The sequence below is a fragment of the Pistacia vera genome, unplaced genomic scaffold, assembly GCF_008641045.1.
Source record: "Pistacia vera cultivar Batoury unplaced genomic scaffold, PisVer_v2 Contig344, whole genome shotgun sequence".
NCBI classification, from domain to species: domain Eukaryota; kingdom Viridiplantae; phylum Streptophyta; class Magnoliopsida; order Sapindales; family Anacardiaceae; genus Pistacia; species Pistacia vera.
The window spans coordinates 1,589,507-1,616,714 of NW_022196162.1; the positions used below are offsets into that span (position 1 = coordinate 1,589,507).

The window sequence follows — 27,208 nt, forward strand, 5'->3', positions numbered from 1 at the left end:
CTGTGGTTGTCTCCCCTAACGTTTCCAACCATGCAATCCCCAGAACAACATCCGCACTGCTCATATCAAATGGGAAAATTTTTTGAATAAGCGTCACTCCTTGTAACTCCATGCAAACATTTCTACATTCTCCCTCACATCTCACGCTATATCCATCACCTACTCTGACCCCAAAAGACTGAGTTCCCACCACAGAAATCCCCAAGCATTCAACCACCTTTGAACTAATAAAATTGTGGGAAGCCACACTATCAATCAACACAATCAGTTCCTTACCTTGGATTCTTCCTTTGAGTTTCATTGTTTTTGGGCCATGAATTGCCACCATCGAGCTAAGAGAAAGCTCAACTTGTTCTTGTTATTGCTCCACTCCAGATTCGATAGACTCCCCACCACCAATCGGGTCTGGATCATCTTCCTCTTCATCCACTAAAATAATTTGAAATTGCTTCTCCCCACATTTGTGCCCAAACGAAAACTTACCATCACATCTGAAACAAAGACCCTTCTCTTTTTTCTTTTGGATCTCCGCGTCTGTCATTCTTCGAAATGGGAAGTCCCTTTGCTAGAAGTTTGGTCATTCATAAGGGCGAAAAGACGATGGGTTGTGGTCGCGACTGGAGAAATGCGTCGATGAGCTTTGTACTGAGGTTTCCGGCGATCATCGAATGAAATGGGAAGATTGGTGTGATTTTAGGGATTCAGACGTGTTAGGAAACCTTGGGTTTAGGTTACTGTCAAATCTGGTCGTGTTAGGAAATTTTGGGTTCAGGTTACTTTCAAATCTGGTCACGTTGGAGCTATCCAATCGGGTCGTGGGTCTGGATCCCTGGTAGTTGGACCCATTTGAAAGTCCAGGCCTTATAAGGCGTGTGGGTTTAATTGTTCCCATTTGGGCCTCCTCTATTGCTTGATTCCTCTCCTCAATTCGTTGGGCTAGGTCTATTATTTGAATTAATGTCGTGGGCTGAGCTAAACGGACTTCAGCTCTCACTTCAATTTTCAGCCCATTGATAAATGCTGCTTGCAGTATCTCTTCCTTCTCCCCTACCAGAAGTGCAGCGACAGCTTCAAATTGATGACGAATCTCCATAACTGAAGCAGTCTGCTTCATGGCCATTAATGACTCATACGGGTTGAGCTCTTGAGACCCACTAAATCTTTGAAGTAGTGCCAGCTTAAACATGGCCCATGAACTCGCCGAAGCTCTGGATTCTATCCACTGGAACCAATTAATAGCTTCACCCTCCATACAGACAGCTACTGCTGTCAATTTTCCTTCCTCAGTTATTCCATTGAGGTGGAAGTAGCGCTCTACTCTAAAAATCCATCCGTAAGGATCTTCACCAGAAAATATCGGCATCTCCAACTTTCTTCCATTCACTTCATTATGGGTTTGGTTACTGTTGCCAAACCCACTTGCTCCATTTGTATTTCCTTCCTGCTGAGATCGAACATTTTCCAATGAACGTATCTCAGTTCTACCTGCTTCTTCTTCATCCTTTCTTCGCACCCATGACTGTATCTCAACCAAACATTCTCGAATGGTACCCATCTCAACTCCTAACTTCGTAACTTCTCTTTCCACGTTATCCATTCTAGAATCCATTCTTGTCAAGACCATAACCTAGAACTCAGTGCTCTGATACCACTTGATGAGAACCTAACCTGCAATTTATCAAATAACACCACAATCTAGCTATAGTTCCAATCAACTCACAACCAAAACAAGGAATCTTTATATTAATAGCAGCAAATCAGTACATCCGAATACTATACCTAGACCATGTTGACTCAACAATCCACAAATGAGAATCCAGCAAATTAAGCTAAGTATAAAAAGAGAAAACAAAATGATAAGACTAACTTCGAGGGTCAGTCACCTCCCTTCCCAATTCTTAATCAACTTTTCTCAATGCCCTCTCCTTTTTCTCCTCTTCCTCTTTATTCCTTCCTCCTAGCACCTAAGTTTACTCCTAACAGAATTTCTCCTCTCTCCAATCCCCTCAGGCCATCTATCCTTTCATAACAAATTCTTTTCTAACCTCCTATATGGCAATTATTCCCCTGCTTCTTGCCACACCTCTTCCTACGGTAGACCCTTCCCCTTGGTTGCTCATCAGAGTGCAGGCTTTTCTCTGAGTGCTTAGGAATGGACAAGATGTTCGCAATTGTTTGCAAGACTTACGAAGGTGTTAAGGCTCTAGAAACATACGATAAAGAGGGCTGCATTATTAAAAGTTCTGGTCATCATGGGCTTGGTGCTTCAATTGGGAAGACTATACATGACCGATTTCTTGTCATTTGTCTTGAAAACTTGAGGCATCAATTCAACTTCTGCTTTCCTTAATTATATAGACTTGTATCTGCAGACATTCTAAACTTTTTTCTTTCTCTAGACCTTTTGCCGGTGAGTTTGTAGCTAATGATCCACAAAGGAGGCTTGATATTCTAAAGCCAAGATTGCCTAATGGGGAGTCTCCGCCCGACTTTCTTGGCTTCGCAGTGAATATGATTGATGTAGAAAGAAAAAACTAGCCAATTTCATCAGCCTCTGTCCAGCGAATTACCATTCAACTTGTCTGGCTTTGAAAGAGACCACAACAAAGCAATAATCCAATTTGGCTACTTCTTTAATGGTTGAAGTTGTGGCTAAAGATCAAGACCGAAAAGAGGTATGTTCTCAACAAAAATTACATTCAATTTTGTTCAATTTGAAAGATTATTAGCAATTAGGGATGACTCAATGAAGACAAACCTCTCTGTTAATTATTTTTATTCGCCCTTCTTTACTTGAATTGAAAAGCTTGTTAATATCGTTTTAGGGTTGATTGGAGTGACAAATTGAGTTCCTTTACATAACATTCTCTGAAGAGAATTTCCTTGGTAAGTGAATATTCTCATTTTTAATTCTAATTTTACATGTTCTAAATTTTCTTTTATGAAAGTTAAAGTTGTTGATATGTTGTTGCACATTTATTTATTTATTATACAACAGTTCTTTTGTAGAATTTAATATGCACCTTTTATAAGCACTCTCAACATCTTATTTCTTAAGTGCACTATGTCACAGTAATTTTACAAATTATTTTTTTATTAAATTCATCATCAAATTTATTCTTTCTTAAAAAAAAAAAAAAAAAAAAAAACACTTGTAACTAATGCAAAATCAATAGATCATAATCTATAAAGAACATCATGAAAACAAAAGCTTTTTGTTAAAAGTTCACGTGAAAGTCCTTGGAAGTACTTTAATTTGTCACATAGCTTACGAGATTTATTTACCTTCTATTTTTTTTTTCTTTAAATCATGTATAAATAAATTAAAATTGTATCGGATAGATATGTAGAATCTTCTTTAAATTTATGAAAAGAATGGAACACAGATTTATTTTTAAAATTTTAGTTTGAGAGTATACTAAAACAGGAAGTGCTAATAGATTTTTTTTCAAATTCAAGGTCCTACAACCTTCCCTTTTAATGATCTCATACTTCCCTTAAGCAATGTTACCGTTGAGTTGGCAGCCCTTGGATTGCGCTCCAAGGATTGACCATGACTTGAGGGTTATGAGATTTATTTACCTTCTTTTTTTTTTTCTTTAGATCATGTATAAATAAATTAAGGTTGTATCGGATAGATATATTGAATAATTTTTAAATTTATGAAAAGAATGGAATACAAATTTATTTTTAAAATTTTAGTTCAAGAGTATACTAAAATAGGAAGTGCTAATAGAATATTTTCAGGTACAAGGTCCTACAACCTTCCCCTTTAATGATCTCATATTTCCCTTAAGCAATGTTACCGGTGAGTTGCCAGCCCTTGGATTATGCTCCAAGGAATCCAAGGATTGACCATAGTTCAAGAGACCGTGATCTGAGGGTTAGCTGCCCCCATTAAGGTTGCTGGGAATAAGATTTCCTTTTACGTTAACATGGGGGAATTTATATTAATCTGAGTTGGTTTTTTTTTCTTGAATAATTTCTTTCTAATCACTACTATTTGGGAGTTAGGATTAATCTTCACTATGAAATATATGACAAGTTACGCTACAGCAAATGTTGATAGGACAATTTTATATAAGTTTTCCTCTATCATTCTTTCTTAAACTTTGTTACTGCCCTACTGAAAATTTTAACCTATTTGGGATGGGGTTACTTCCCCAATTTGAGCAAGTTTTTTTTTTTTTTTACTTTGTGGCATCAGATTATTTGGACTACCCAAGCCAACCAGATTATAAAGGAAGATTTGATAAGTTATGATTAACAAATTAGGATCTATTTATCAACGAATATATTTTCTTCCATTTGAACTGATTTTGAAATTCTTTTAGTTTCTTTAATAGATGTAATTGTTGTGGCTCGTTAGTAAAAAAAAACTTTTTATAACTGGGAACATAAATCCAAATTCAACATTTTTCTGTGTTATCACATCCAGTTCCCTGAAATTTCTTTTGAATATTATTCAGTTCATGTATAAAATAGATAATATTATTGATCAGCTTGTGAAGGAAACAGTGGACATTTTCTGTGGTATTAATGACTTTCAAAGGAAAAGGAAACGACCTTTGCTCAAAATTTCCTTCCTTTGTTAATATGTTGCCATATTAAATATATCAATTTTTGGGTATGATTCCTTGATTTGATTACAATACTTTAATTATTTTGTGTTAATTTGTCATGAAATTGAAAATTTTCCAATGATATTTGTGATGCAGTTGAGATCGATTGTGATAGATGGTGTTATTGGAGTTGTTCTTCTATGTGCATATGGAATCCTTGACAATTATCAATTTGTTATTGTTTAGATATCATCTTTGTTTCAACAACTTGAAATATGTTGTAATATAAATTTAATCATGTTATTGTTGTTTATAAAGCAGGTAGGTATTAGTTTTTATGGTATCAAGGATCTTTTAGTTAATTGTGAGTAACATTTCAATTGTATTGGTAATGAGAATTGAGATGTGTTGTTTTGATAAATTAAAAAGAGGTTCAATAGCTAATAAAAAGATTTGACTCTTTGTGATCGTTAGATTCTTCTAATGGAATAACTAGAAATAGAATAGATCGATTCCTTAAATGTCTATTTACATATTCTTAAACGTATTTGTCATTTTTTAAACATGAAAGATATACACGTTTTCTTCCAAAAGAAAATATTAGAAATCATACCAGAACCATATGTTCTTTTTTCTTTGATAAATGATCAGATCTTCATCTAGTTCAAATTATATGTATATAGATATATATAATATATATACTTATAAATTATACAAACGAATATTATAAAAGGAAATGAGGTTATGATTGCTAACATAATACAAGTTTCAAGATAATTATCATTAAATGAAGCTGCAAATGAAATACAATCCTGACCGTTCATCATAAGTGTAAAGCTAAAGGTCTGTGTTGTTGATCTTGTTTTATATTATATTAAATAAAAAAGTTTTTGAGTTAAACGAAGGTGGGAAAGAAAGTATGAGAAAGAAAGATGATTATAATTAATGAGAGAGAATTTTTTTTTATTGTTTGGGGCGAAATCCCAGATTAGAAATTGTTGAGGAAACGATTTAGGCATTTTTTTTTTTTTTTTTGGAACTTTTTTACCATTAATGGGGTGAGATAATATGTTTATGTAACTTAGGGGATGCTTGTTTGAGCTTATGAAAATAAGCTAATTTTAGTTTATAAGCATTTGAAATTTTAAATAATTACGTGTTTGGTTAAAGTACTTATAAGTGACTGATAAGTACTTGACATGTTTGGTAAAATGGGCTCATAAGTACATTTTATTATAAAATGACTAAAAATGATACTACATTAAATAAGGGTATACTATGAAATATTAAAATTAAACAAGGATAATGTGGTAATATACTTGGTCAAACTAGCTTATAAGCAGAGGGCTTATAAGTCAAAAAAAAAAAAAAAAAAAAAGTACCTCCCCTCCAACTTATTTTTTTGGGCTTATAAGCTCAAAAAAGTTATAAATAAACAGATCAGCTTAATTTTAGAGTTTATAAGCTAGTTTGACCAGCTTATAAGCTTAGACAAACATCCCCTTAATATCATAAATATTAGAAAATATCATTTTCACTCTCTCTTTATCTTGACCATCTATTTTGGTTTAATCTAACAATATAAATTTGTGTTTAAATCTGTATTAAAAAATAGGAGTTGTAGAATCTTCCTATATATATAGTAATTATATTTAATTAAATTCTCCCAAATAATTAGATTGAAATATATAAACTATTATTAAATAATTTTTAAATTATAATCCTAAAAACACATATAATTTACAACATTTGAATCATTTTCAAACGATTCGTTCACCACCATTCGATCTACTAGGCTCCATTCTACAAAACCCCTATTCCCCTAGCTCTTAGTAACTCGCTGAACGCCGACTAAGAAAGTGAAGTGTATTTTGGGTATTAATGAAAGAGTTAATGATTTTTTCCACCCCAAAAATGGCATAATGATGCTTTCTCACCCTCAGACTTTTAAAATACCATTTTAGTACCCAAAACAATAATTCTGTTAACAATTTCTGTCAAAAACAGTGATATTAATTGTAAAGATGAAAATCCCTTGATTGTTCGAATTTAATTTTTTTTTATTATTATGTGTGAAGTCAATATAGCCAATTACCTATCTACCCCTCTTTTTATTACGAAATTACTCTAATATCCCCAACAATGTGTAAAAATTAGAAGACAAATTTGTCCCTAATGTTTGTAATGAATAACTGTTGAGAATTTGAAATTTTGAGACATGTGCAATCACCATTTTTTCCCTACAAGTGTTGTAAACTAAGCTAAAATTATATTACATTAATTTTGTCAATTTTAACCCAATAATAACCTAGAATGCAGAATCACAACACATTTTAGTCAATAGAACGAAAACGAAATTTGAGATTGCATACAAATCTCTTCAATAATGTACAGTTAAAACCAGTAGTTTAAAAAGGGGTAGAACAAAAAGTTGGCGGAAAAACATCATTGACATCGTCAGAATTTTGATTCAATTTACATAGAGCAAAATGTGATCAATAATGTATACATAGAGAAAAATGCATTGAAAACGAGTTGTCCTGGGTGACCAAGATGATAAAATTGTTGCTTCTTGGAATAATGCTGCTTCCTGTGATGCAAAAAGTTGAGGATCTCCAAGGTGTGCTATGACCTGAAACAAAATTTTACAATAACCTTCAGCCAAATTATAAACTAATCAGTTCAATACAACTACTCAAAAAGACAGCCAAAAGAAATAGCAACTAATCAATATCACACTGATAGGAACCTTCCATTAGTCAATCAAATCAATGCAACAATAACAACCAATAGTCAAGAAAACAAGCAAAAAGATGGAGCTCTATTGATATTCAGCAAACAACCAATAATGATGAACAAATTAGCTAGGAAAAACCAATCAATGTCACACCCAAACGCAACACAATGTCAACCCAATAGCAGAAGCTACATATTACAACCCTCCCAGCTGGGGTTGATTGGATACTAAGCCCAAAAAAAAAAACAGAAAAATTGAACAACCTTAATTACTTATTATTTACAATCACCAAAAAATTAAACAAATCATGTGTCTGCGTCATCTGATATAATTTAAGAAATCCATAACTTGAAGAGAAATGAATGAATAAATTGAATAATGCATATACACAAGGCCACAGAGATGGGTAAGTGGACAAGGACGGGAAAATAGAGATGCATTTTATTACCTTCACAAAATTTGTAAGAACTATACTTTTTGTTTTTCATGGAGTAAATCATTACCTAATAAGTTAATTTATCCCCTTTATCTAAAGACCTCCAAAGTTTCACACATTCTATTAGCCAAAATTGGGATGATTTTTAATAGGAAGTTGATCACTAGTTCAACTAACAGATATGGTGGGATAGAATCCATGTTAGAACTCTTAAGAATAAGCACTTAAAAATTAAAGTTCATGTTTTGATAGTCCATCAATAAAAAAAAATTGATTGATGCAAGAATGCTCATTAACTCCCACGATATCCGAACGAAAAGAGTGTCTGGTCTTGGAGTGCTCTCAAAATCAATATAGAATTCAAGTTTTGTTTTGCCCATCATGGATGACTATGAGACTGTTATTGTCCTGGAGTTGGAATTGCCTATTCCCTGAATATTCCAATAAAAAACTCTTATTGTGAGGTTTGCGTGGACAAGCCAACAGGTAATGATCAACTCAATAGAATTTTTTATTTTTTTGGACATGACCTAGATATGATAATAACATCATACCCATTGTTATTAAGATCGGAATTTTGGACAGTTTCGAATAGATCCTTGGTTTCTGGAAATACCTTTAGAATCTTAGGATGCCAGTGTTCAATACTCAGGGCATAGATGCTAATCCAAACCTATCAAATAGATTGTCTTTGAGGTGAAGGGTTAAACTTAGGTTGGATGAAAGATTACTGAACTGAGGTTGCAAGAAACATCCCCTCCCCAACCCCAGACTTTCCTTTCCTCTTATCTTACACGCTATTGAAATGGATGTGACAAAACCTAGTCCAGAAGGATCGAGATACATTGTTGAGCAAATAATTTTAGGCTTAGATCCTTTAAAAAGCAATGGTCTTCCAATAAGATTGGTCTTAAATGATTCATGTTGCTTCTTGGTTTAGGCTCTCTTGCATCTACAACAAGGGACTTAAATTTAACGGCTATGAATTATGACAATTAGTTTGTTTGTGTTAACGGGGCAGCAGGTTCAGAGTTTAATATCTTAGGGTTGCTAGTGGCTATTTCATCCAAGATAGTAGCTGCCATTTGAAAGCAACGAAGGGGAACAAATTAAATGAGGGAAATAGAAAAACCCTAGTTCAACAATCTTCTAACTGATATTGTAATAATCAATTGAGGGCTATACTTCCACATGAATTGTTAGAATTTTCTCGGTGTCAATCAAAATCTTTCTGGCTATCTCAATTTATATTTTTTCTCTAAACTACAAGATTTTGTTTATTATTGGTCAAACTAATATTTTCATTTAACTTTTAACTGTGTCATTTTCACATTTTGTAGTTCTTCTAATCTAATCTTCTTTGGGAATTTTGCTATATTCATATTACCATTTGTTTGATACTTTCTCAATCATTTCTATTATGAACTAAACCTGGCCTAAGAACTTTTTGCATGTGGAATACCCTACTCTATATTTTATGAATCTGTTTGCAATTATTCATTTGGACATTGGATGAAATGCATTTAGGTAAGATGAATGATAATTCTTATAAGCTATTTTCTTTGAACTTGGGATTAATGGATTATTAGAAATTGGTTTTTCTCATCATACACCAGTTGACAAGTATAGAGCGAATAAATTGAAATTGTAATATTACAAATTGCTCGTGGGAACTAATTTTACATTTGTGTTCCTTTTAGTAAATGATTCTTGGCTTGCCAATGGGGATCCAACTGAAGTAGGAACCAAGATGCTAATGGATAATTTTTGAGGTTGATATAACTAGTCTGTAAGTACAAAAAAAATTCTACTGTAAATGTATAAAAGGCTAGTAGGAGGCTGTTCTTCCCTTGTTGTACACATATTTAGTCACATATTTGGTGCCATAATGGAAAAGATCCCTTTTTTGGAAACCTGAAATGTTTAGCAACCCAGATGTGAGATCGAAGCCCCATATAGTAATAACGCCAACTTCTTGTCATCTGCTGGCTGCAGCTACAAAATCTCTAACCAGATTAAGCTGAATTTCGAGTTAAAAGCTTCATGAGTACAAAATCCATGCAGTGGTCCTGATGTGCCACTACTACATGTATGCTATTGTGTCAATTTTCCAAATCCTTTTAACATACTGTATTAGACCAATACGAATGTTTGATTATTTTCTTTTATGTTATTATCATGATTGGTAGGGCTATTAAATGATGTGACTTCCTTATATAGTCAATTAAAGATTACATTACTTATCAATTTACTTTTGAAAACTTCATTATCAGGGAAGCCCTTGGATCCGAGTAGGTTTTAGGATACTATCAATTAGCCTGTAGAATTGATCCATTGTTGTTTTGCTTGTGCTTGGGCAAAAAATCTGAGGCTTTCTTGTGAATTTATCATACATATGACTGTGTTTTTCTAGAATGATTAACTTCTTATTAATATACCATATTTGAGTGCTCATATGATGTGTTTTAAAATGATTTGTAACATGACATTTCTAGGCTCAATTTTGAAATCGTTGACAGGAAAAGAACCTGGTTGTACTTATCAAAGGTGCCGAAATTGCTTGCAAAGGTCTTTGTAGAGCTTGAAAAAAATCTCAAAAGATCAAAGAATGTTATCCACTCGCTTCCATCTGCATCTGATTCGCATCCAACTTGCTATTTTGATTTAGCTTAGTAGGTCTTGTTGCATCATTGTCATTGTCTGAAGTCCTCCAGAGCTTCGACGAATGCTTTGTTTTTCTAAAAAATTATATTTTAGGAATAGTTATGGTGGGGGTATATAGTATAAGGTAATGAAATGTTAACTCTTTTAATATGTCGAAAATGGAAAGAATGGCATTTATGAAATTTATGGGGTGTCATAAATAAAAGTAATTTTAAATTTTTGAAATGATGTGTCTAAGAAATGAAGATTATTTAGTCAATTAATAGGATGTCAATTGCTCCACTCTTGTAGAATAATTTCAATATTACCATTGTAATGCCTAATATCAAAACAGAAGTGTTGTAGGTCTTATTCTAACTTGATGCAAATTACGTTCAGCCCACGTGTTGTATCGGGCTCACAATGCTTTACCCTTTTATTTCAGTTTCATAGAGAATTAGGGTGAGTTTGGAGTTGTAATTTCTCTAATAAGCACTTATTTAATAAGCTATGATTTCAAATGTCTTTGATATCTACATTTTAAAATTGATTATAAGAGAAGTTGATTATTGAATATTATATTATATTTCATGAAATGATTCTAGAGGTAGATTTTTGTAGCTTTTAGAATTAAAAAGTTGCTTTTGAAAAGTCTATTAAAAAAAAAAAAAAAAGTTAAATAATTTATTAATTTATTCATAAATTTAAATTAGATTGACAGTCAATGGTGGTCAACGTCAATCAACAATACCTATTTTAATAATATATCTTAATAATAATAAAACATATTTTGCTCTTTTTACAGTCAAAGGTAATTACCCGTAAAGATAAAGGTAAAAAACATGTTGGCGCTAAAGATGATTCAATTGTTACCGTGAATGGCCATAACATCTCTAGTAAAAAGTCTCTAAAGCAACAAGGGGGTGATTCTTCTATCGGAGTTGGTCTGATTTTGAGAAAGAGTATCCCTGATGTTGTTTGTGTGGCTGGCGAGTGAGCCTCGTGCTTGGCTGTTGTTGTTGCTTGTGTTGGGTTGGCTGGGTGGTTATTTTGGGTGTCAGGCTGGAGAATGTGCAAGCACGTGGAGGGGTTGAGGGTTGCTCTGAGATGGGTAATCCGTTTTGGTAGGCTGGCTGCTTTCCTGCTGCAGTGGGTGTTGTGTCTCCTAGCTGCGGTGGGTGCTTTGATCAAGAATTCATTTTCTTCAAATAGTCATAGTACAATATAAATTCTTTTATTATTATACATCATGGGAAGTCATAGAAAAGCATTAAACTGTTCACTAGATGTACTACTTTTCTATGGGAGATAAGACATTTGGCATTACCAAATCTAAAACTTGAACATTGAAAAGGAAGAACAAGAAAAAGAATACAAAAAATAAAAGAAGAAAACACAAGAACTGAACATCTAAAGGAGCTAAAGGGCCTAACTCATCACTAAATCTAAAACTTTACTACCCTTAAACTTCCTTTCTTTCTAACCCTTTTTTTTTTCAGTTGTCTCACTACAGTCCTCTTCTTTTCTCTTCTACTACCTAAAATATTAGTCGTCTACTGCTTCTAATTCCACCATTCCATCCCTGTACAAAATCAAATGAACGAAGAAATGAAATAACAGTAAGCAAATTGCACATTAAGCCCAGAAAAATAGCTAGAAGTAGAGGAGAAATATTCCAGACTAGGAATATTGCTCTTCGCGTCAACGTATACCTCAAATGTATTCCAATGCAAGGTTGTTACTTATTAGAAATCAGCTCCTAGGAATTGTGGTGGTGCTGTCGGATTCAAATGTTGCTGCTAGGTTCGAGGATGACCTATCTTTTAGCTATTAGATAACGGTTGTTGATGAGGAGAATGGGCGAGATCGATCTCGTAGCCCTCTTTTGAGAAATTTCAGAGATGATGGCGGAGGAATGCCAAAATTAGGGTTAGGTAAGGTTGAGGAAGATGAAGAAAGGACCAGATCCTGCTATCTTGGGTCAGGTTCTAAGGAGTCGGATCCAAGTCAGGGAAAGCCTGAAATTTTTGGGCCAGGGCGTGTTATTCTTGGTGGGCTGGGCGAAAAGGTGGATCATGGGCTTGCACAGGGGCCTTTTGTTGCTAAGGAATTCTTCAAAGTCTTTGGATGTGAGTGGAGGCTCGTTGGGCTGGAAGGTGATGGGCAAGGGTCTGCTTCAAACCCACCAATGTGTTTTAAACAATGTTTTAAAACCCAACCCGGGGTGAAACCCGACAAAGTTTCCGGGTCCTGGGTTGACCGGTTTAACTGGTTTGACCGCTGGTCAAACCGGTTGACAAAAAATTTTAAAACTCAACAAATGCCCCCCTAAAAATTACCTGCAAGTCCCTACATGTTTGAACTTTATCAAACACACCCCAAATGAAAACCGACTGGCGACTGATCGACAGCCGCGACACCCCAGATGCAACCCCACTCGTCCCCTGAGCCCATTTCCATTAAAATCTACCCAAGATTTGGCCGAAATAGGTTAGATTTCGGCCAGATCTCACCGACGCTAGCGTGGGTATTCCAGGCCAGATCTCATCCACGCCGGCGTAGACAAACCTCCCCATCACCCAAGAATTACTCCCCTGTTCCTTCCGACTAAAACCCACCTCACCCCACCCCCGTTAGCCTCGCCAATCGCCAGAAAAATCTCATTGTTGCCGTTGCCAGGTTTGTTCGATTTTTGATCGATTTACTCACCGGAAATCAACGCCGTCACCACAATTGCATTCACCGGAACTTAGTCTTCAAAAGCCCTAACCTTCCAACCATCGATTGTTCGCCGATCATCCTCCCAAATCTTAGGGTTTTGGGGTGAATCGAAAAAGTTAAACTCAACCCGTTGAAGCTGTTGGTTCAACCGGCCGGGCTGGGCCGGGTTTTAAAACAATGGTTTTAAAGATGGCCTAGTGATTGGTTATGGGCAAAAAGGATTGTCTCTAGCACGGGGTCTTCTGGTTCACCGCCAATGCTGTTTGTCCAGCACACTCGTCTTTCTCTAGAGATTGTCAAGAATCACTCATGGGCAAATGTTTCTTTGATTATTTGATTCTAGGATGAGAGATAAAGCTGAAACTATTTATTTCTTGATGAAAAAATAAATTCTAAAATTCTAAAATACGAATTTAATAACAGAAGAAAGGATTCTTGAAAGGCTTTCAATGAAACATAAATATAGCTAAACGAGATTAAACTCTTCTACAAAAATACGCTTTCTTTTGGAGATATATAGAAAAAGCAGATTTATTTGAATATTTTCAACTTTCAAAAAACATTTCAACGGCAAAATTATCTTATTGGATCTTCTCCAACGTTATACTTCTTCAAATCTCTCCAATTCCTCTCTCTCTCTTAACCCTAACATATTGCTCAAATTTGAAATATTTTATCATGTTTACTGTTCTCCAGGAAATGCTGAGTATCCTGAGGAGCCATTCGATCTCTGTGATGCATTTAGCAATCCTCAACGTCAGGAAATCCTGCAGATTCTGCCACACCCGGTTTGGGGCGACTACGGATACCCAACGAAGAGAGGCGAGGGTTGGATCGGTGATCCCAGAACCTGGGAGTTTGATGTTGGAAGATTATCTCAATCACTTTACTTCTATCGGGATCCTGGTACAGAACCTGTAAAGAGGCACTGGCCATCAATAGACTTGGGGACTGAAATTTATGTTAGTGGTCAGCATCAAGTTGCAGAATGGACGGTCAGTGATTTTGATATTTTAATGCCGAAAGAATGAACAGTTAGAGTTTCATTGTCAAATTAGTAGGATTTGGAAGTTTTTTTTTTTTAGGTTGTTAAACATTCTATAGCCACAAAGAGGTTAATAGTAATAATATTGTTCTGATCTTCTCTAGAATTTCAGTCTTCAGACATGATGATAAAAGATGAAGAAATTGCTTAATAGTAATAACGAAGAAATTGTTTTTTGTTTTTTCTTTTTTTTTAATAGATTGGAAGTCTTAAACGATGGGTGTTTAATGGCTTGGAGCTTACATTAATATAAACATGGTTTTTCTGTTTATGAGGCAAAAGGAGGTAGATAACTTGTTATAATTGAATGAGGAAGCAAAGGTGATGTGGGATTGATACTACTTTCAAAGATACAATTTTCAAATGTAAAGAGAACTAATTTATGTTTGAATGTTATGGATCATTCTATTATTGTATTAAATTGGAGTTTTGATATGTAATTTTAGCTTTTAATATTTACATGTCCTATGACAATGTAATAGGCGTGGCAAACTTCTTAGGGGGTGCAGCTTCTGTTAAAGGAGTGAAGGGATTTGATCCTGAGGCGGCCAAAAAGAGGTTCTTTGAGATATATCTGGAGAAGGTCATTAACCTACTATTAAACCACATATTGCAATGAAAAGATGGTTACCCTTTACTCACCTCTGATTTCGTTCAAAGCTTGCAGTATGCAAAACCAAATTCAGGGATAGGGTTTCCTGGACCCCTTGAACTGATTAATCAGGTCTGTAAGCTAACTAATTTCAAATGTCATTTTCCTAATTACTTGTTGCTGCAATTAAAGATTTGCTAATGAAATGCTGCTGTAAAACAGTGCAAAAGCAAAGGCCTAAAAGTTGCTGTTGCATCTAGTGCTGATTGCATCAAGGTTGACGCAAATTTAGCTGCTGCTGGTTTACCAATATCAATGTAAGCTGATCTTGTCATGGGCTAAGTTTCTCAAGTTTATAGAACATAACCATCTAGGAATCAGATTAGTATAGACTTTCAAGTTTAGACTGTAATTTCAACCTCTATGGCCAAGGTTTTATGTTCTTACTTTACTGTTATCCTCTTGTCGTCAGGTTTGATGCTATTGTGTCAGCAGATGCTTTTGAGAATTTGAAGTCTGCTCCTAATTATATAAATATGGACTTTTATTGAATTCTGTGGAGCTTCTTTTGTATCTGCTATTATTTGTCAAGTTAATGATGCACCATGTGTCTATCTCATTGCCTTGCATGGACTCAAAACTTTGACTGTTTACTATCACATTAAAGAAAAAGGAATTTTATTGAATATTTGTTGAACAATGTTGTTGGTTGGTTGCAAAATGTGTCCAGAGCACACAAGAGATTTAAGGACAATCTGAATCTCCGTGTCTTTTATTTTTCTATCAATTTGCAACCTCAGCTAGTAACACTTGAATGTTTAAAATTTTACTACTCAGCTCCTTTTCTCTTTTAATTCGAGAAAGAAAGAAATATTATCAGTCCCATTAGCATGTGTCTTGTTCAACAGTAATCTACACAATGGCTCTGAATTTCATTTTTCAAAGTATATATCCTTAGTTCATACTAATTTCAAAATACTGAATGTTAGTACGAACAGTGTCAACCTGTCTTATTCAATTCTCTGAAGAAATCATGTATGAAATCTATAGTCTGTGCTAGAAATTCATGCATCAATATTAAATCCATCTGAAAAAACAACATGCAATCGATTGATTCAATTGTTGCCCCTCTCTTATAAATGTTATTGTGAGTCTGTTGTTCACTACAACATTGATTTCTTTCTTGGCGCCTTTAGCTTGACCAGGGAATGTTGTATACTATCATACAAATGTCTTCAATGTATGTCACGTTCAATTGTTGAAGAAATAGCATTCTCCAAAAGATATTCAAGTGCTACAAATTAACCTTTACCAACACATTTAGTGATGATACCTTAGAGGGGAAATTGCAATTGACTTTTATGTTTTGGGATCTGCCAACTTTAAAAATTTGATGTCTGTGCGAGCATTTTAATGTATTCACAGTTTATTACTTGAAAAGTTGGATGACTTGATGGAAATTGAAATAAACATTAGTGTATGTTTTGAACTATATTCTTTTGAAAGATGAGGCGGATTGCACTAACATGATGGATATAACTTTTTTAAATGGGTCACAAAATTGTTAGAATTGAGATTTAAGTGATGGGGTACTGTTTCCTTTGCCTTCTTCTTAATTTGAATATGTTTTATTCTTTTGTTATTCTTATTATTTTTATGTTTTATGTGAATGTGACTAATTTCTCTGCTCTTGCATCTGTCCTGATATCCCTAAATACATATTTGCTTGGTCAAAATGCTAGAGATAGTTGTTGATCTAGAGTACATTTTATTTCCAAGGTTAAGTATAATGCATAATTTTTCTTGAATTGTGGTTGGCCATCCTGTCTTCTCTAATTTTAGCCATGGCCATATTTGTGCAAATTTTGATATGTTTTCTAATTAAAAAAACTAGTTCTGTGAGTTATTAGTGTACAAACTATTAGCATCTACTGACGATTATAGTATATGTAAATATGAATAAGCAATTTTATGCGAATTCTAATTGTTACATAAGGGATATAAAATTGCTAACATTTTATTTTGTCATAGCATTTATATAATAAAAAGTACATGCTTGATAATGTTGACAAACTGTGATTTATGAGTGAGAGATATGACTGTCATTCTGCCAAGGTTTATAATGGAAAGAAGTGAGAAAGAAGCAGGATGATGGCATTTCAAAAGGGAGGTCTAAGCCTTAAATATGTTCAAATGTTGTGGCTATAGCTTTCATATCATTTACAAATTGTACTTACTTTTTGCTTTGTCATCTAGGTAAGCAGCTGGCAGATCCCCAATGAGGTGACAGAATTGAGAAAGAAGCAGGATGATGGCATTTCAAAAGATCATTTAATGTCAGTGCCAAGTACTAACATCACGATTGAAAAAGCATCTGCTCCAACAACTTTGGGTGCTCCTGCTGTTAACACAGGCGGATGTGATGCCACAACTCTGAGAACCTCAGGGGCAGGATCATCATCTGCCCTGGATTTGATCAAGAAGAAGCTGCAGGACTCTGGAACTCCTGTTACTTCCTCAGCTGCTCCAGTTGCATCAGGAACAGTGGCCTCATAATTAAATGGCTCTAAAGCTGTTGAGGTTGCAGTGAAGGGCTTGCCAAATGAGAACAGCAAAGAAAAGTTAAAAGATGCTAATGGCGACAATAAACATGTCTGACTCTTCTTCAGAGTCAGAGGATGAAGACAATGGACCATCGAAGGAGGAGTGCATTACTAAATTTAAGGTATCTTTATTGCTCTTATTTTGTTAAAATTTCCTTCAGTATAACAATTTGAGTTGGTGTTTTTTACTGTTCTTCCTTTTGGAATTCCAGTGTTTGTCCTATAGATTCATATATAAATAAAATTTATAATTTTTCCTGTGTTATTTCTTGTATTAAATATGTATATTTTATGAATGATATTGTTTGCTACTGCTGTTAATATTCTTTTTCGATGCAACTTCAAATGTAGCTTGTGAGAAATGCTAGTTTCATTGACTAATTGTTTAACATGGCAATGAAAATTTTACAGGAAATGCTTAAGGAAAGAGGAGTGGCACCATTCTCAAAATGGGAGAAGGAACTTCCAAAGATAGTATTTGTTCCCCGTTTTAAGGTTTGCCGGGTCTAAAGATTTAGAATATTTTGTTTGAGAATTGGAGGCCTTCTTACCACAGGGTGATCTCACACCTTAGTAGATATCTAGTCCACTTTCTACTTCTCTCTTTTGATTAATATAACTTTTTGTTTTATATCAAAAAAGTAATATTGCATCTTTGGTTAGTAGCTTTGGATGTGATATTAAGAATTTGCCTATAAAATATTTTTGTCTTCCTTTAAGAGGTAATCCCAGAATTTTCGAGTTTTAGGTTCAGTAGTGGATAGTAGCGCTGTATACGAGCTGAGCCGAGCTGGACACCTCGGTGTTCGAGCTTGGCAAGCTCTAAAAACCCAGGCTCGAACATGCGGCTTTAGGTTATTGCTTAACGAACAGACCGCTTCTAGGAAACTTAACCCTGAAAGAGAATTCAAAACCCAACTTATTGTTTCGTTTAGTTCTTCATGTTTTAATGTTATGCAACCCAACCTACATGGCTGTTGATTTATTTGGAGAATGTAAGTTGCTCGTGGGTTGGTTGTTCATGCTTTAATTTTACCGTGATAAGTTTGGCTTATTAGGCTAATGTAAGTTGCTCACTTGTGATGAGTTGACTGTGTTTATATCTGAGGTTTGTTTTGTCTCACCATCAATACTTGTGAAATAATTTTGCTTAAGTTGTTATTTGTTTGTTTTTATAGTTCTCAAGTTGGTATTTATTGTTCTTGTTGTATCATATGTTAATTTTTGACAACCATGGTATTAATGTTTTCCATAGCATTTTCTACTTGTATCCTTTGTCTATACCCGTGCCTCATCTTTTGGGTATATTTTTTAGTGGTTTAGGCTTATGATCTTTTAGTCTATCCTGTTAAATATGACTAGCCTCGGGATGGTGTGTTTATTATGCACTGAACTTACAAGTTCAATTTATACTGCAACTCCTTTTTTTCTTTCTCTGTGTTTGTGTTTATTTCAAATTTTTTTTTTTTCATGCATACTGCAGTCTATGTATATTGTGCTAGATGGGAATATTTATCATTCATTCTGTAATGAGTTTGCTGCTTTGTTGATTGGGAAAGGCATTTTCTGTTGTAGGCCATCCCAAGTCAATCGGCAAGGAGGGCCTTGTTTGAACACTATGTTAAGACACGCGCTGAGGAGGAATGTAAGGAAAAACGAGCAGCTCAGAAGGCTGCAATAGAGGGATTCAAGCAGTTACTTGAAGAAGCATTAGAGGTTTCAGAGCTTATATTGAATTCAAGTGTTTTCTTATTTTGCTAATGTTTACTTTAATAACAATATTACTAAGTTGTATAAATATAAGACTGCGGGCCGGAGGTGGTTTATTGAGCATATTTTCATTTTCAGGAATTTGACCACAACATTGATTATCAGACATTTAGAAAGAAATGGGGCAGTGATCCACAGTTTAAGGCGTTAGACCGCAAGGATCAAGAACTTTTGTTGAATGAAAGGTATCATTTAATGAGGAGAATATAACTTGAGCCCTTTTTCAACATCATATGTTTCATCCTTGTGCAGTAACTCAGCATCTATATTTTTGGTGTCTATTTAATTGGTCAGTTTAGCCATGTTTTTCCAACCAATTCAAGTTGATTTTATTCTTTGGAATTGATAATCCATGTTTTCATTCATCCTTGGAAGAAAAAGTGAACTTAGCATTTTAGCATAGTACATATTCTATGTGAACTTGTTTTCGCGAACAGAAACACATTAGATTTGGGGAACTATAAGAGAATTGTTTTTTCATTTCCATGCGAATGGGAACTTAAATTTCTAGTGTGGACCATACCAAAAGCTACCCTCTTAAATTTATTAATCAAATATGCTTGCTTAGACGGACCTATTGAGTATTTTGTAACTTTCGTGGAGTCTTTTTGTCTCTTTTATGTTTCTATCCTTTGGAATGAAAAAAAAATAATAATAATAATGGGGAAGTCTAATTGTTTCAGTAGGTTGCATCACTTTTAGTATGGCTTAGCTCATGTCTGTTTTAGCTTGGGAAGATCGCTAGTTAATGCCATGCAGAACCCTCGTAGAGTTTTGGTCAGGTTACATGTATGAGGTTTAATTTCAGCTCTTTCTTTGAACTGTTCATTGCAAAGTTGTCTTTTCACATAACTAATTTAAAATGATATTTATTCTTTATCTTTCTCATCTTTTTTCCTTAAGTATTTTTTATTAAGTTGAGTTAAATATCTGGTTTGTGAAACCATCATTAATTAGGTGAGCCCATCATTAAACTGGACTAAGGCTAGTTATTATTAATTTGGACCAAAAGATTGTCTGCATGTCTGATATTTTCTGTTTGGCCTTTAAATGGCTTCCAGTTTCTAATCTCATCTTTGCTGACCAGTATTAAGACTTGTATGAGTGATAAGTATTCAAAGGTTGACTCTATTGACTGCAGTGTACATACTAGAAGACTGCTATACTGTTGTGGAGGAGTTTAGTTCATCTCAGACTAATGTTGTGCACAACTACATCTCATGCACATGCATTCAACAGCTCTAGACATGTTTATATGTTTACGATATGATCATTTTTTCAAACACTTGGCTGACTATGGTTGTTTAGTGAACTTTTTAGACTATGATTAGGTTCTTTTATGCTTTGTTCGTTGAGTTGCTAAATCTCGTATAATCTCCCTTTGTTATTATTAGAATTTATATTGAACTTGTTTGTAGACACAAAAATTGATTTCTATTGAGCATCTTTCAAAGCAATATGTGTCAGCAAGGAGAAAGCCAGTGACGAGATTCTCTGATTCACTTTTAGTTTGATTTGTTTTGGATTAGCGTGGTAAATGCTTTTTGGTTATTAATGTGCCAATTTTATCATACTAGTTACACAAGGGTTTTACTTCTCTTCCAGGGTCCTTCCATTGAAGAGGGTTGTTGAAGAAAAAGCTCAAGCAATACGTGCTGCTGCTGCCTCTAGTTTCAAGTCTATGCTTAAAGAAAAAGGGGATGTAACTGTCAGTTCCCACTGATCCAAGGTTGGTTGATGTATGAGCATTAGGATAAAAAATACGAGAGACAAGGAAATAGTGAGAATAGGAGGAAATAAAGGGCAATAAATTAGAAGAACATGAAAGATGACATAACTAGAAGAATTAGGAAGAGAAACAAATAGAATCAGGGAAGAAACTAATATTTCAACAAGTCTTTTATTAACTGAAAACTAAGACCCTGTTTATATAGTACCAGTTCTAAATAGAAATTTTTTTGGAAATATCCTACCTAAAATCTTTCTTAGACAAGAAACAATCATCTGACTAAGATATATTCCTTGAATAAATTAGTTCCTAAAATTTTAAGATCCTAAGTTTTCCATCATTGGAGCTATTGCATGTGAAGGTGTTTTATTTATTTATGTTTAAATTATTACTTCTTTTAGTGTGTCACTGGGAATGTTCTTAAACATATGGCATCAAGACTGTTTTAGTGATCAACTCCGACAGTTTTTATAATGGATACAACTAGGTTTTATTCCTTAGAAGATAGCCTACCTAATTAAGTCTCTAACAGTAGAGCGGATGGTCTAAGACTCAATTCCTCTTGCACCAACCTTTGGGAAAGTTTGTTATTTAATGTGATTAATTGAGGTAGAAGCTAGCATTGGATGAAGGAATGGGTCTTTAAGAGTTAATATTTTAGCTCTAAGTGGTGGAAATTGAGTTGTACAAGAAAACCTAGATTTATGTGTATACTTCAGCTTGGCAAATATGATCACTGTATCTTTTGGCATATGTTACTTGGTTATGAGGTGGTGGATAGAGGGTGGTGCTTTTTAGGATCCCACATTGAGAGGGAAAGAGTGGGCATTTGGGTTATAAAGGGCTTGGGCACCCTCCTTTGACAAGCTAATTTTCCAAGGAGAGTTTTATCCAAGCCCATAAAAGACCCATGGCCCAACCCAATTGTTGAGTTATTAAAGTGGGTTCCTATCAGGTTATATTTTTAACAAGATGGTTGTTCAAGAAATTGCAATTAGAACTTCTTTTTGATGATATTCTCTTACCAACTATTTCAAAGGGGACAGTAATAATTTTTATATTCTGGCACAATGAGATCTAATAAGGATGTGTCATTGCAGATAATGGGAGTTTTCCCTCAGAATATTCATCTGCCATGCCCAAAGAAAGAACAGATAATGGGCCTGTTCAGGTTGTAGGCACTACCAGTGACAAAGATCTCTCAGCATGGGGGTAAGACAGGATCTATATCTTCAAAGTTTGAGTGAATCTATGTTAAATGTTTCACACTATTCATTATTTTGTGTCATAATTAGTTTTGTAGTTTTCCCCTCTTATCCATTTCTTTAGTTTTCCACAACAACATTCAAATTTTAAGGAGCTTTTGATGCAATGCTCCATCATGAAAGTTGGTTTCCGTTGTTACTGCTTTTATTATGTCTTCTAGAGAACTATGTTTAGGAATGTTAGCTTGCATCATTTAAATTGTTTAGCTAGATACTCGGTATGCATAAAATCCCAATGATGAGCAGTTCAATAGCTCAACATAAGGATATTTGTTTCCAAGTTTCATTTTCTAACAATGCAAATAGAGCCTTTTGATAACATATTTCAGCTTGAGGTCGTAGAATTAATTTATGGACAGGTTACAGATTTCTCTGCGAGAAGTACTGAGATATGGAAGTTTGGGAGTTGCTATATCTTGTCTCATATGAAAAAAAATACACAAAGTAGTTGAATTGTTCAAGGAAATGGACAATTGTGTGGCACCCTGCTCTGTCCTTGTGCAAGACGAGTTTAGAGTTGCTCTAGCTAAAACTTTATTATGAACTGAAATTCTGAGGATTATCTTCCACCTTAGACTTTTGATATAATTATTTTTGTCAAGTTCTAATAACTTAAACTTGCTAGCAAATGGTACTTTTTAAGAAAGAAAATTGAAAAAGTTTTTCTTTTTCCCTAAGGATCTTGATGATTTAAACTTCCTATGACTTTGGAGAAAGATAATGATCCTCGCTTACTCACATCTCCTTTGAAGTTTCCCAGTAAGCTGGCGATTGATATCCTTAACAACCGGCTCTTCACTTCGGACAGTAACCATAACAGAATAATAGGTGTTCTTTCTTTCTCTCTCTAAACAAATATACACTTGCAGACTTGTATTTTATATGTATATTTCTCTTGATAGTCCTCAGAATTTGGTAGTTAGAAGCATCTGAAATCCTAAGAATTTAAGAATTCTTAAATGTGCTCATAACGCAACAATATCCAGCTTCAAATTGTTCTTGCATATTTAAAGCTTGATGATGGTACTTAGATTACATGTTTGTAAGTACTACTTAATACTCATGATAATCCACCATGTAATGAATATCATATATTCAGTATATATGAATCCAGTATTTCCTTATCCAGTAATGAATAGCATGGTTAAATACTTGGATTGTTATTTAACCGTCTTGTCACATCTGGACTTCATGTGGTAACTGATTTAGATGGGAATTTTATGGTCCATGATGGAACCACCTGTTCAAGCAACTCAATCCCAACACACACGCACACGAGCAGAATCGAAATAACACTTAATTGGATTAAACTGAAGGTTAATATTGAAGCTGAATGAAATAACAGTAGCAAGAAAAGTGAACCCAGAACAATTCCCAACAATTCGAGGAGTTGGAGACCTCCCACAACACTTATCTGAATCAACTTGATACCTCTTTTACCACACCCTAGCTATTTATACCCAATTACTTCCTATACTACCCTTACTCTAACAACTTTATTCTATTCAGCCACATGCATGCAGAATCCCGTAACAAACTGTAACAACCCTCATACACACTCATTTCCCCTTCGTGTAACAACCTTCACTCATGCTCATTTCCCCTTAGTGCTCCCTTTTGATGCCCCCTTGACTTATAGACTATATTGACAGGAGGTCTATCAGTCCAAATCGGTAGCTCAAGAGAGGAAGGTCTACGTGATGGATCCTTCGAGGAGGCCACAGCCACCTTTAATCGTCCTCAAGTAAGGACTAAGTTAATATCTCCAGTTATAATCAATATAAATGAACAGAAGCATGCATTTCAAGCTTTGTTATCTCATGCTTCAATTTTTATGTGGATGAATTAGTACTGAGTAGTAACATTGTGGCCACATGTTTCTCTAGGGCTTGGCTTACAATGCGAAGAAAAACATCCTTTATGTTGCAGATACTGAAAACCATGCTTTAAGGTATGTCGCAAGTTCAAAATTATCCTTAAATTGTTTCGAAGCCTTTTTAGGCTCTATTTCCGATTTTGCTGTAAGGTGACCTTATTTTTTTAATGGCTTTGTGTTAAATTTAGCATAGTTCCCCAAGACAGATTCATGGTTTTCATAGAAACCTATGTTCAAACGTTTTGATTTTAATCCTTAAGATAAGGTCACAAAGGAATTACATTACTAGTATCATCTTCATAATCTTTCATGAAATGTTTCAATAGTTTCAATGCCTATATTGTAGGGAGATTGATTTTGTTAATGAAAAGGTGCAAACTCTTGCTGGAAATGGAACCAAAGGCTCTTACTACCAAGTAGACCTGGCAAAATGGGTCTAGACCCGTGGGTCGGCCCGTACCCAGGTAAAAAATATAGGGTACGGGTCTACAAAATTGAACCTGTTTTTTTGGACCTGTACACGGCCCGACCCGTATAACTGACGGGTTATAAGGGTGAACCTGCGGGTACCCGTTTTTGCAAATTGTAAAAAGTGACCTGCCCTAACTCAGCAACTCAACTCTATGCCGCGCGCCTCTCATCTCCTCTCAATCTTCAACATAAAATTCTCTCCAGCCTCTCAATCTCTGATCAGTCAACTGAGTACCTCCCTTTTTGCCATCTTCTTCGTACCTCAACTCCCTTTCAATTAATCGTCACTCGTCTGTCATCACTCATTAGTACGGTAGTCACCTGATACATTCATCCAATCCGTCATTCCCATTCCCAGTACCACAGTTTCCGGTCGCCCTCACTCATCCTCGTCGGCTGGTCATCTCCTCTCTCTCAACTCCCTCTTCGATTAATCGTCAGTCCTCAGTACGTTTCTACACATTTCCTGTATTTTGCTTTGGTTTTTCCGTTTTTTCTTTCAAATTTTGTGTGTTTGTTTTTGTTTTTTTGACACATTTTGTGTTTTCTTTTTTGTTTGAACGATTAATGTAGGTTACTGCATATTTTTGCTCTTGTTTGATTGGGATATGATATGAGTCATATGACAATAGATTTACAGTAACTACATGAAATTGGGTTTCTTTATATGCACAAATTGTAAAAAGAGAATGTGTTTTTAGGGTTTCTCTTCCCATGTCTTGCATTTGCATTTGTTTTTCTTCAGATTTTGTTTGGGACCAATTGTCTCCATGTATATCAATCTAAAGTTAAGCCTGGTGTTATGATTTCAAAGAACATGCCAACCTTCAAAACTGGCTTTTGGTGAAGAGGCAAAAAGATTTTGCTTGTAAAGTTTGGCAAAATCTATATTGGATTCTAACGTTTTCACCCTTTCAGTTTTAATGCAAAGACTCTTATGTCCTTTCAAGATGGTTTTAAGATTAATACATCATGGACTTAAGTTGAAGTTTGTAGCCTCAAAAATATTTCCTCTGTGTATTAATGAAGCACCTTTATCTAATTAACTTGTGTGAACAAGATCAAAATTCACATGGCCAAATGGGTTAAACTGGTTCAGGCTTTTAGGTGAAACATGAGTAAGAGATTAGATTATTCTGTGAAAGAACAAGGGTGGATAACTGGATATGTCATTTGAGAAATGGTGGGACATTCAAACTTATTCAATGAAAGATCAAAACATGAAGACTGATCAATTCAGAGAGGTTTTTGGTAGAGCAATAAGTAGTAATTGAGAAGAAATGGACAGTGACTAGGAAGCATCCTTTTGGATTTTTTCTCTTCTAACTTAGCCCTCTTAGCAAAGATTCTCAACTCTATTGTATTCAAAGAAAGTAGAAATGGGTCCCTGGTCAAACGGTTGGTTTGGTTTTTCTTTGAGTGGCTTTGTGTTTGTGTCCGTTAATCATATTATAATGGTGAGTAGAATAGAGTGATGATGACATTGCTAATGAGGTTAATTAATTTAAGCACATGAAAAAGAATTGGTTAGAGCTCACTTAGATCATTGGATTCTTTCGATATCGCTTTCAATGTTGTTATTTAATCTTCTGGGTACAGCTAGTAGTAGCAAGTAAGACTGCAAGAGCATGTGCAATGCAACAATTTCTGGTAGTATTCGGTCTCCACTCTCCAACTGCTTCTTCATAACGTATTTTTACCAACTTAAGTTCTTCCCACTAAGATTTTATTAGCTGGTTCTGTTTTGTGTTATGCAGATATTGCACTTTCAGTTCTCAGTAGTGGTTAGTTCACTTCGTAAAATAACTATATTAGGTGGAGAAGATGAGGGAATTGATTCGAAATTACTAGAGACATGAAAAGGGAAAAATCTCTAACCGCCCCTTGGTTCATTTATTTGGACCACCACAATGATCCTGATAATGATATATCACCGAATAAATCTTGTAAATTTTTTAGCAATCTCACTGAAATAAAATGAGTATCTGAATTTAGCAATCCATTTAAGGGAATGAATGACTGAAATTGGAAAGTGGAAAAGATTATGATAATTTGAGTCTTTATGTTGGTTAAAGTATAACATATCTTAGCTTTAATGAGTATGTTAAATTTAAAAAATTCAATCATAAACTCCATTAATTAATGAAAAAAATTAAATAATGCAATTGCCAAATCTCGACAGCAATCCAGAAGCATGTACATCAATTTCCCTTTGCTTTCTTCTTGATAGGATTAGATTATGGTCCACCTTTTGTTCAGCTTTTACAGATAATGAATATATAATGCCATTGACATTGAACTCTTTGTCATTATCAATTAATATATAGTTAATCCATTATTAATTAATATATAGTTAATCATCAATTAAAAAGCTCTTCGGCATTTCCTGAAATCATGCTCCATTATCAAAGTTCAATAAATAGAAACATATATATAGGCATGCTGATATAAATGTTAGTTTAGATTAATTTTATTCAGGTTATGGTGTCCTTGATATTTTTTTCTTTATTTTATTGTATTATCCTTTGAGTGTGTGTGAGAGACCTAATATATATATATATATTATTTTTTTTGTAGTCTCAAGCATTGACATGGCGGACTCTGAAACTATAGATACAGATATGGTTAACGTGAGAGCAAATGACGATGCTTCTAGGGTAATGCCACCTCCTTCTAATTCTAGTATTCCTACAACTAATTCTAGAAATAAACGTAAAACATCAGAATTTTGAAATTATTTTGAGATATATGTTGAGAA

General features: G+C 34.6%; 1 protein-coding gene across 1 annotated transcript in view; it reads left to right on the plus strand.

The window, feature by feature from the left end:
• LOC116138821 (protein SUPPRESSOR OF QUENCHING 1, chloroplastic-like) overlaps positions 1-27,208 on the plus strand; it is a 46,148-nt gene that overhangs the window by 13,880 nt on the left and 5,060 nt on the right. The window contains exons 3-16 of the mRNA XM_031424480.1: positions 14,627-14,727; positions 14,812-14,868; positions 14,959-15,053; positions 15,209-15,250; positions 16,162-16,213; positions 16,993-17,280; positions 17,751-17,834; positions 18,915-19,055; positions 19,215-19,294; positions 20,715-20,817; positions 22,817-22,933; positions 23,743-23,847; positions 23,990-24,054; positions 24,326-24,381. Of these exons, the coding sequence (XP_031280340.1) occupies positions 14,627-14,727; positions 14,812-14,868; positions 14,959-15,053; positions 15,209-15,250; positions 16,162-16,213; positions 16,993-17,280; positions 17,751-17,834; positions 18,915-19,055; positions 19,215-19,294; positions 20,715-20,817; positions 22,817-22,933; positions 23,743-23,847; positions 23,990-24,054; positions 24,326-24,381 (1,386 nt within the window). The remainder of the gene's footprint in view (positions 1-14,626; positions 14,728-14,811; positions 14,869-14,958; positions 15,054-15,208; positions 15,251-16,161; positions 16,214-16,992; positions 17,281-17,750; positions 17,835-18,914; positions 19,056-19,214; positions 19,295-20,714; positions 20,818-22,816; positions 22,934-23,742; positions 23,848-23,989; positions 24,055-24,325; positions 24,382-27,208) is intronic.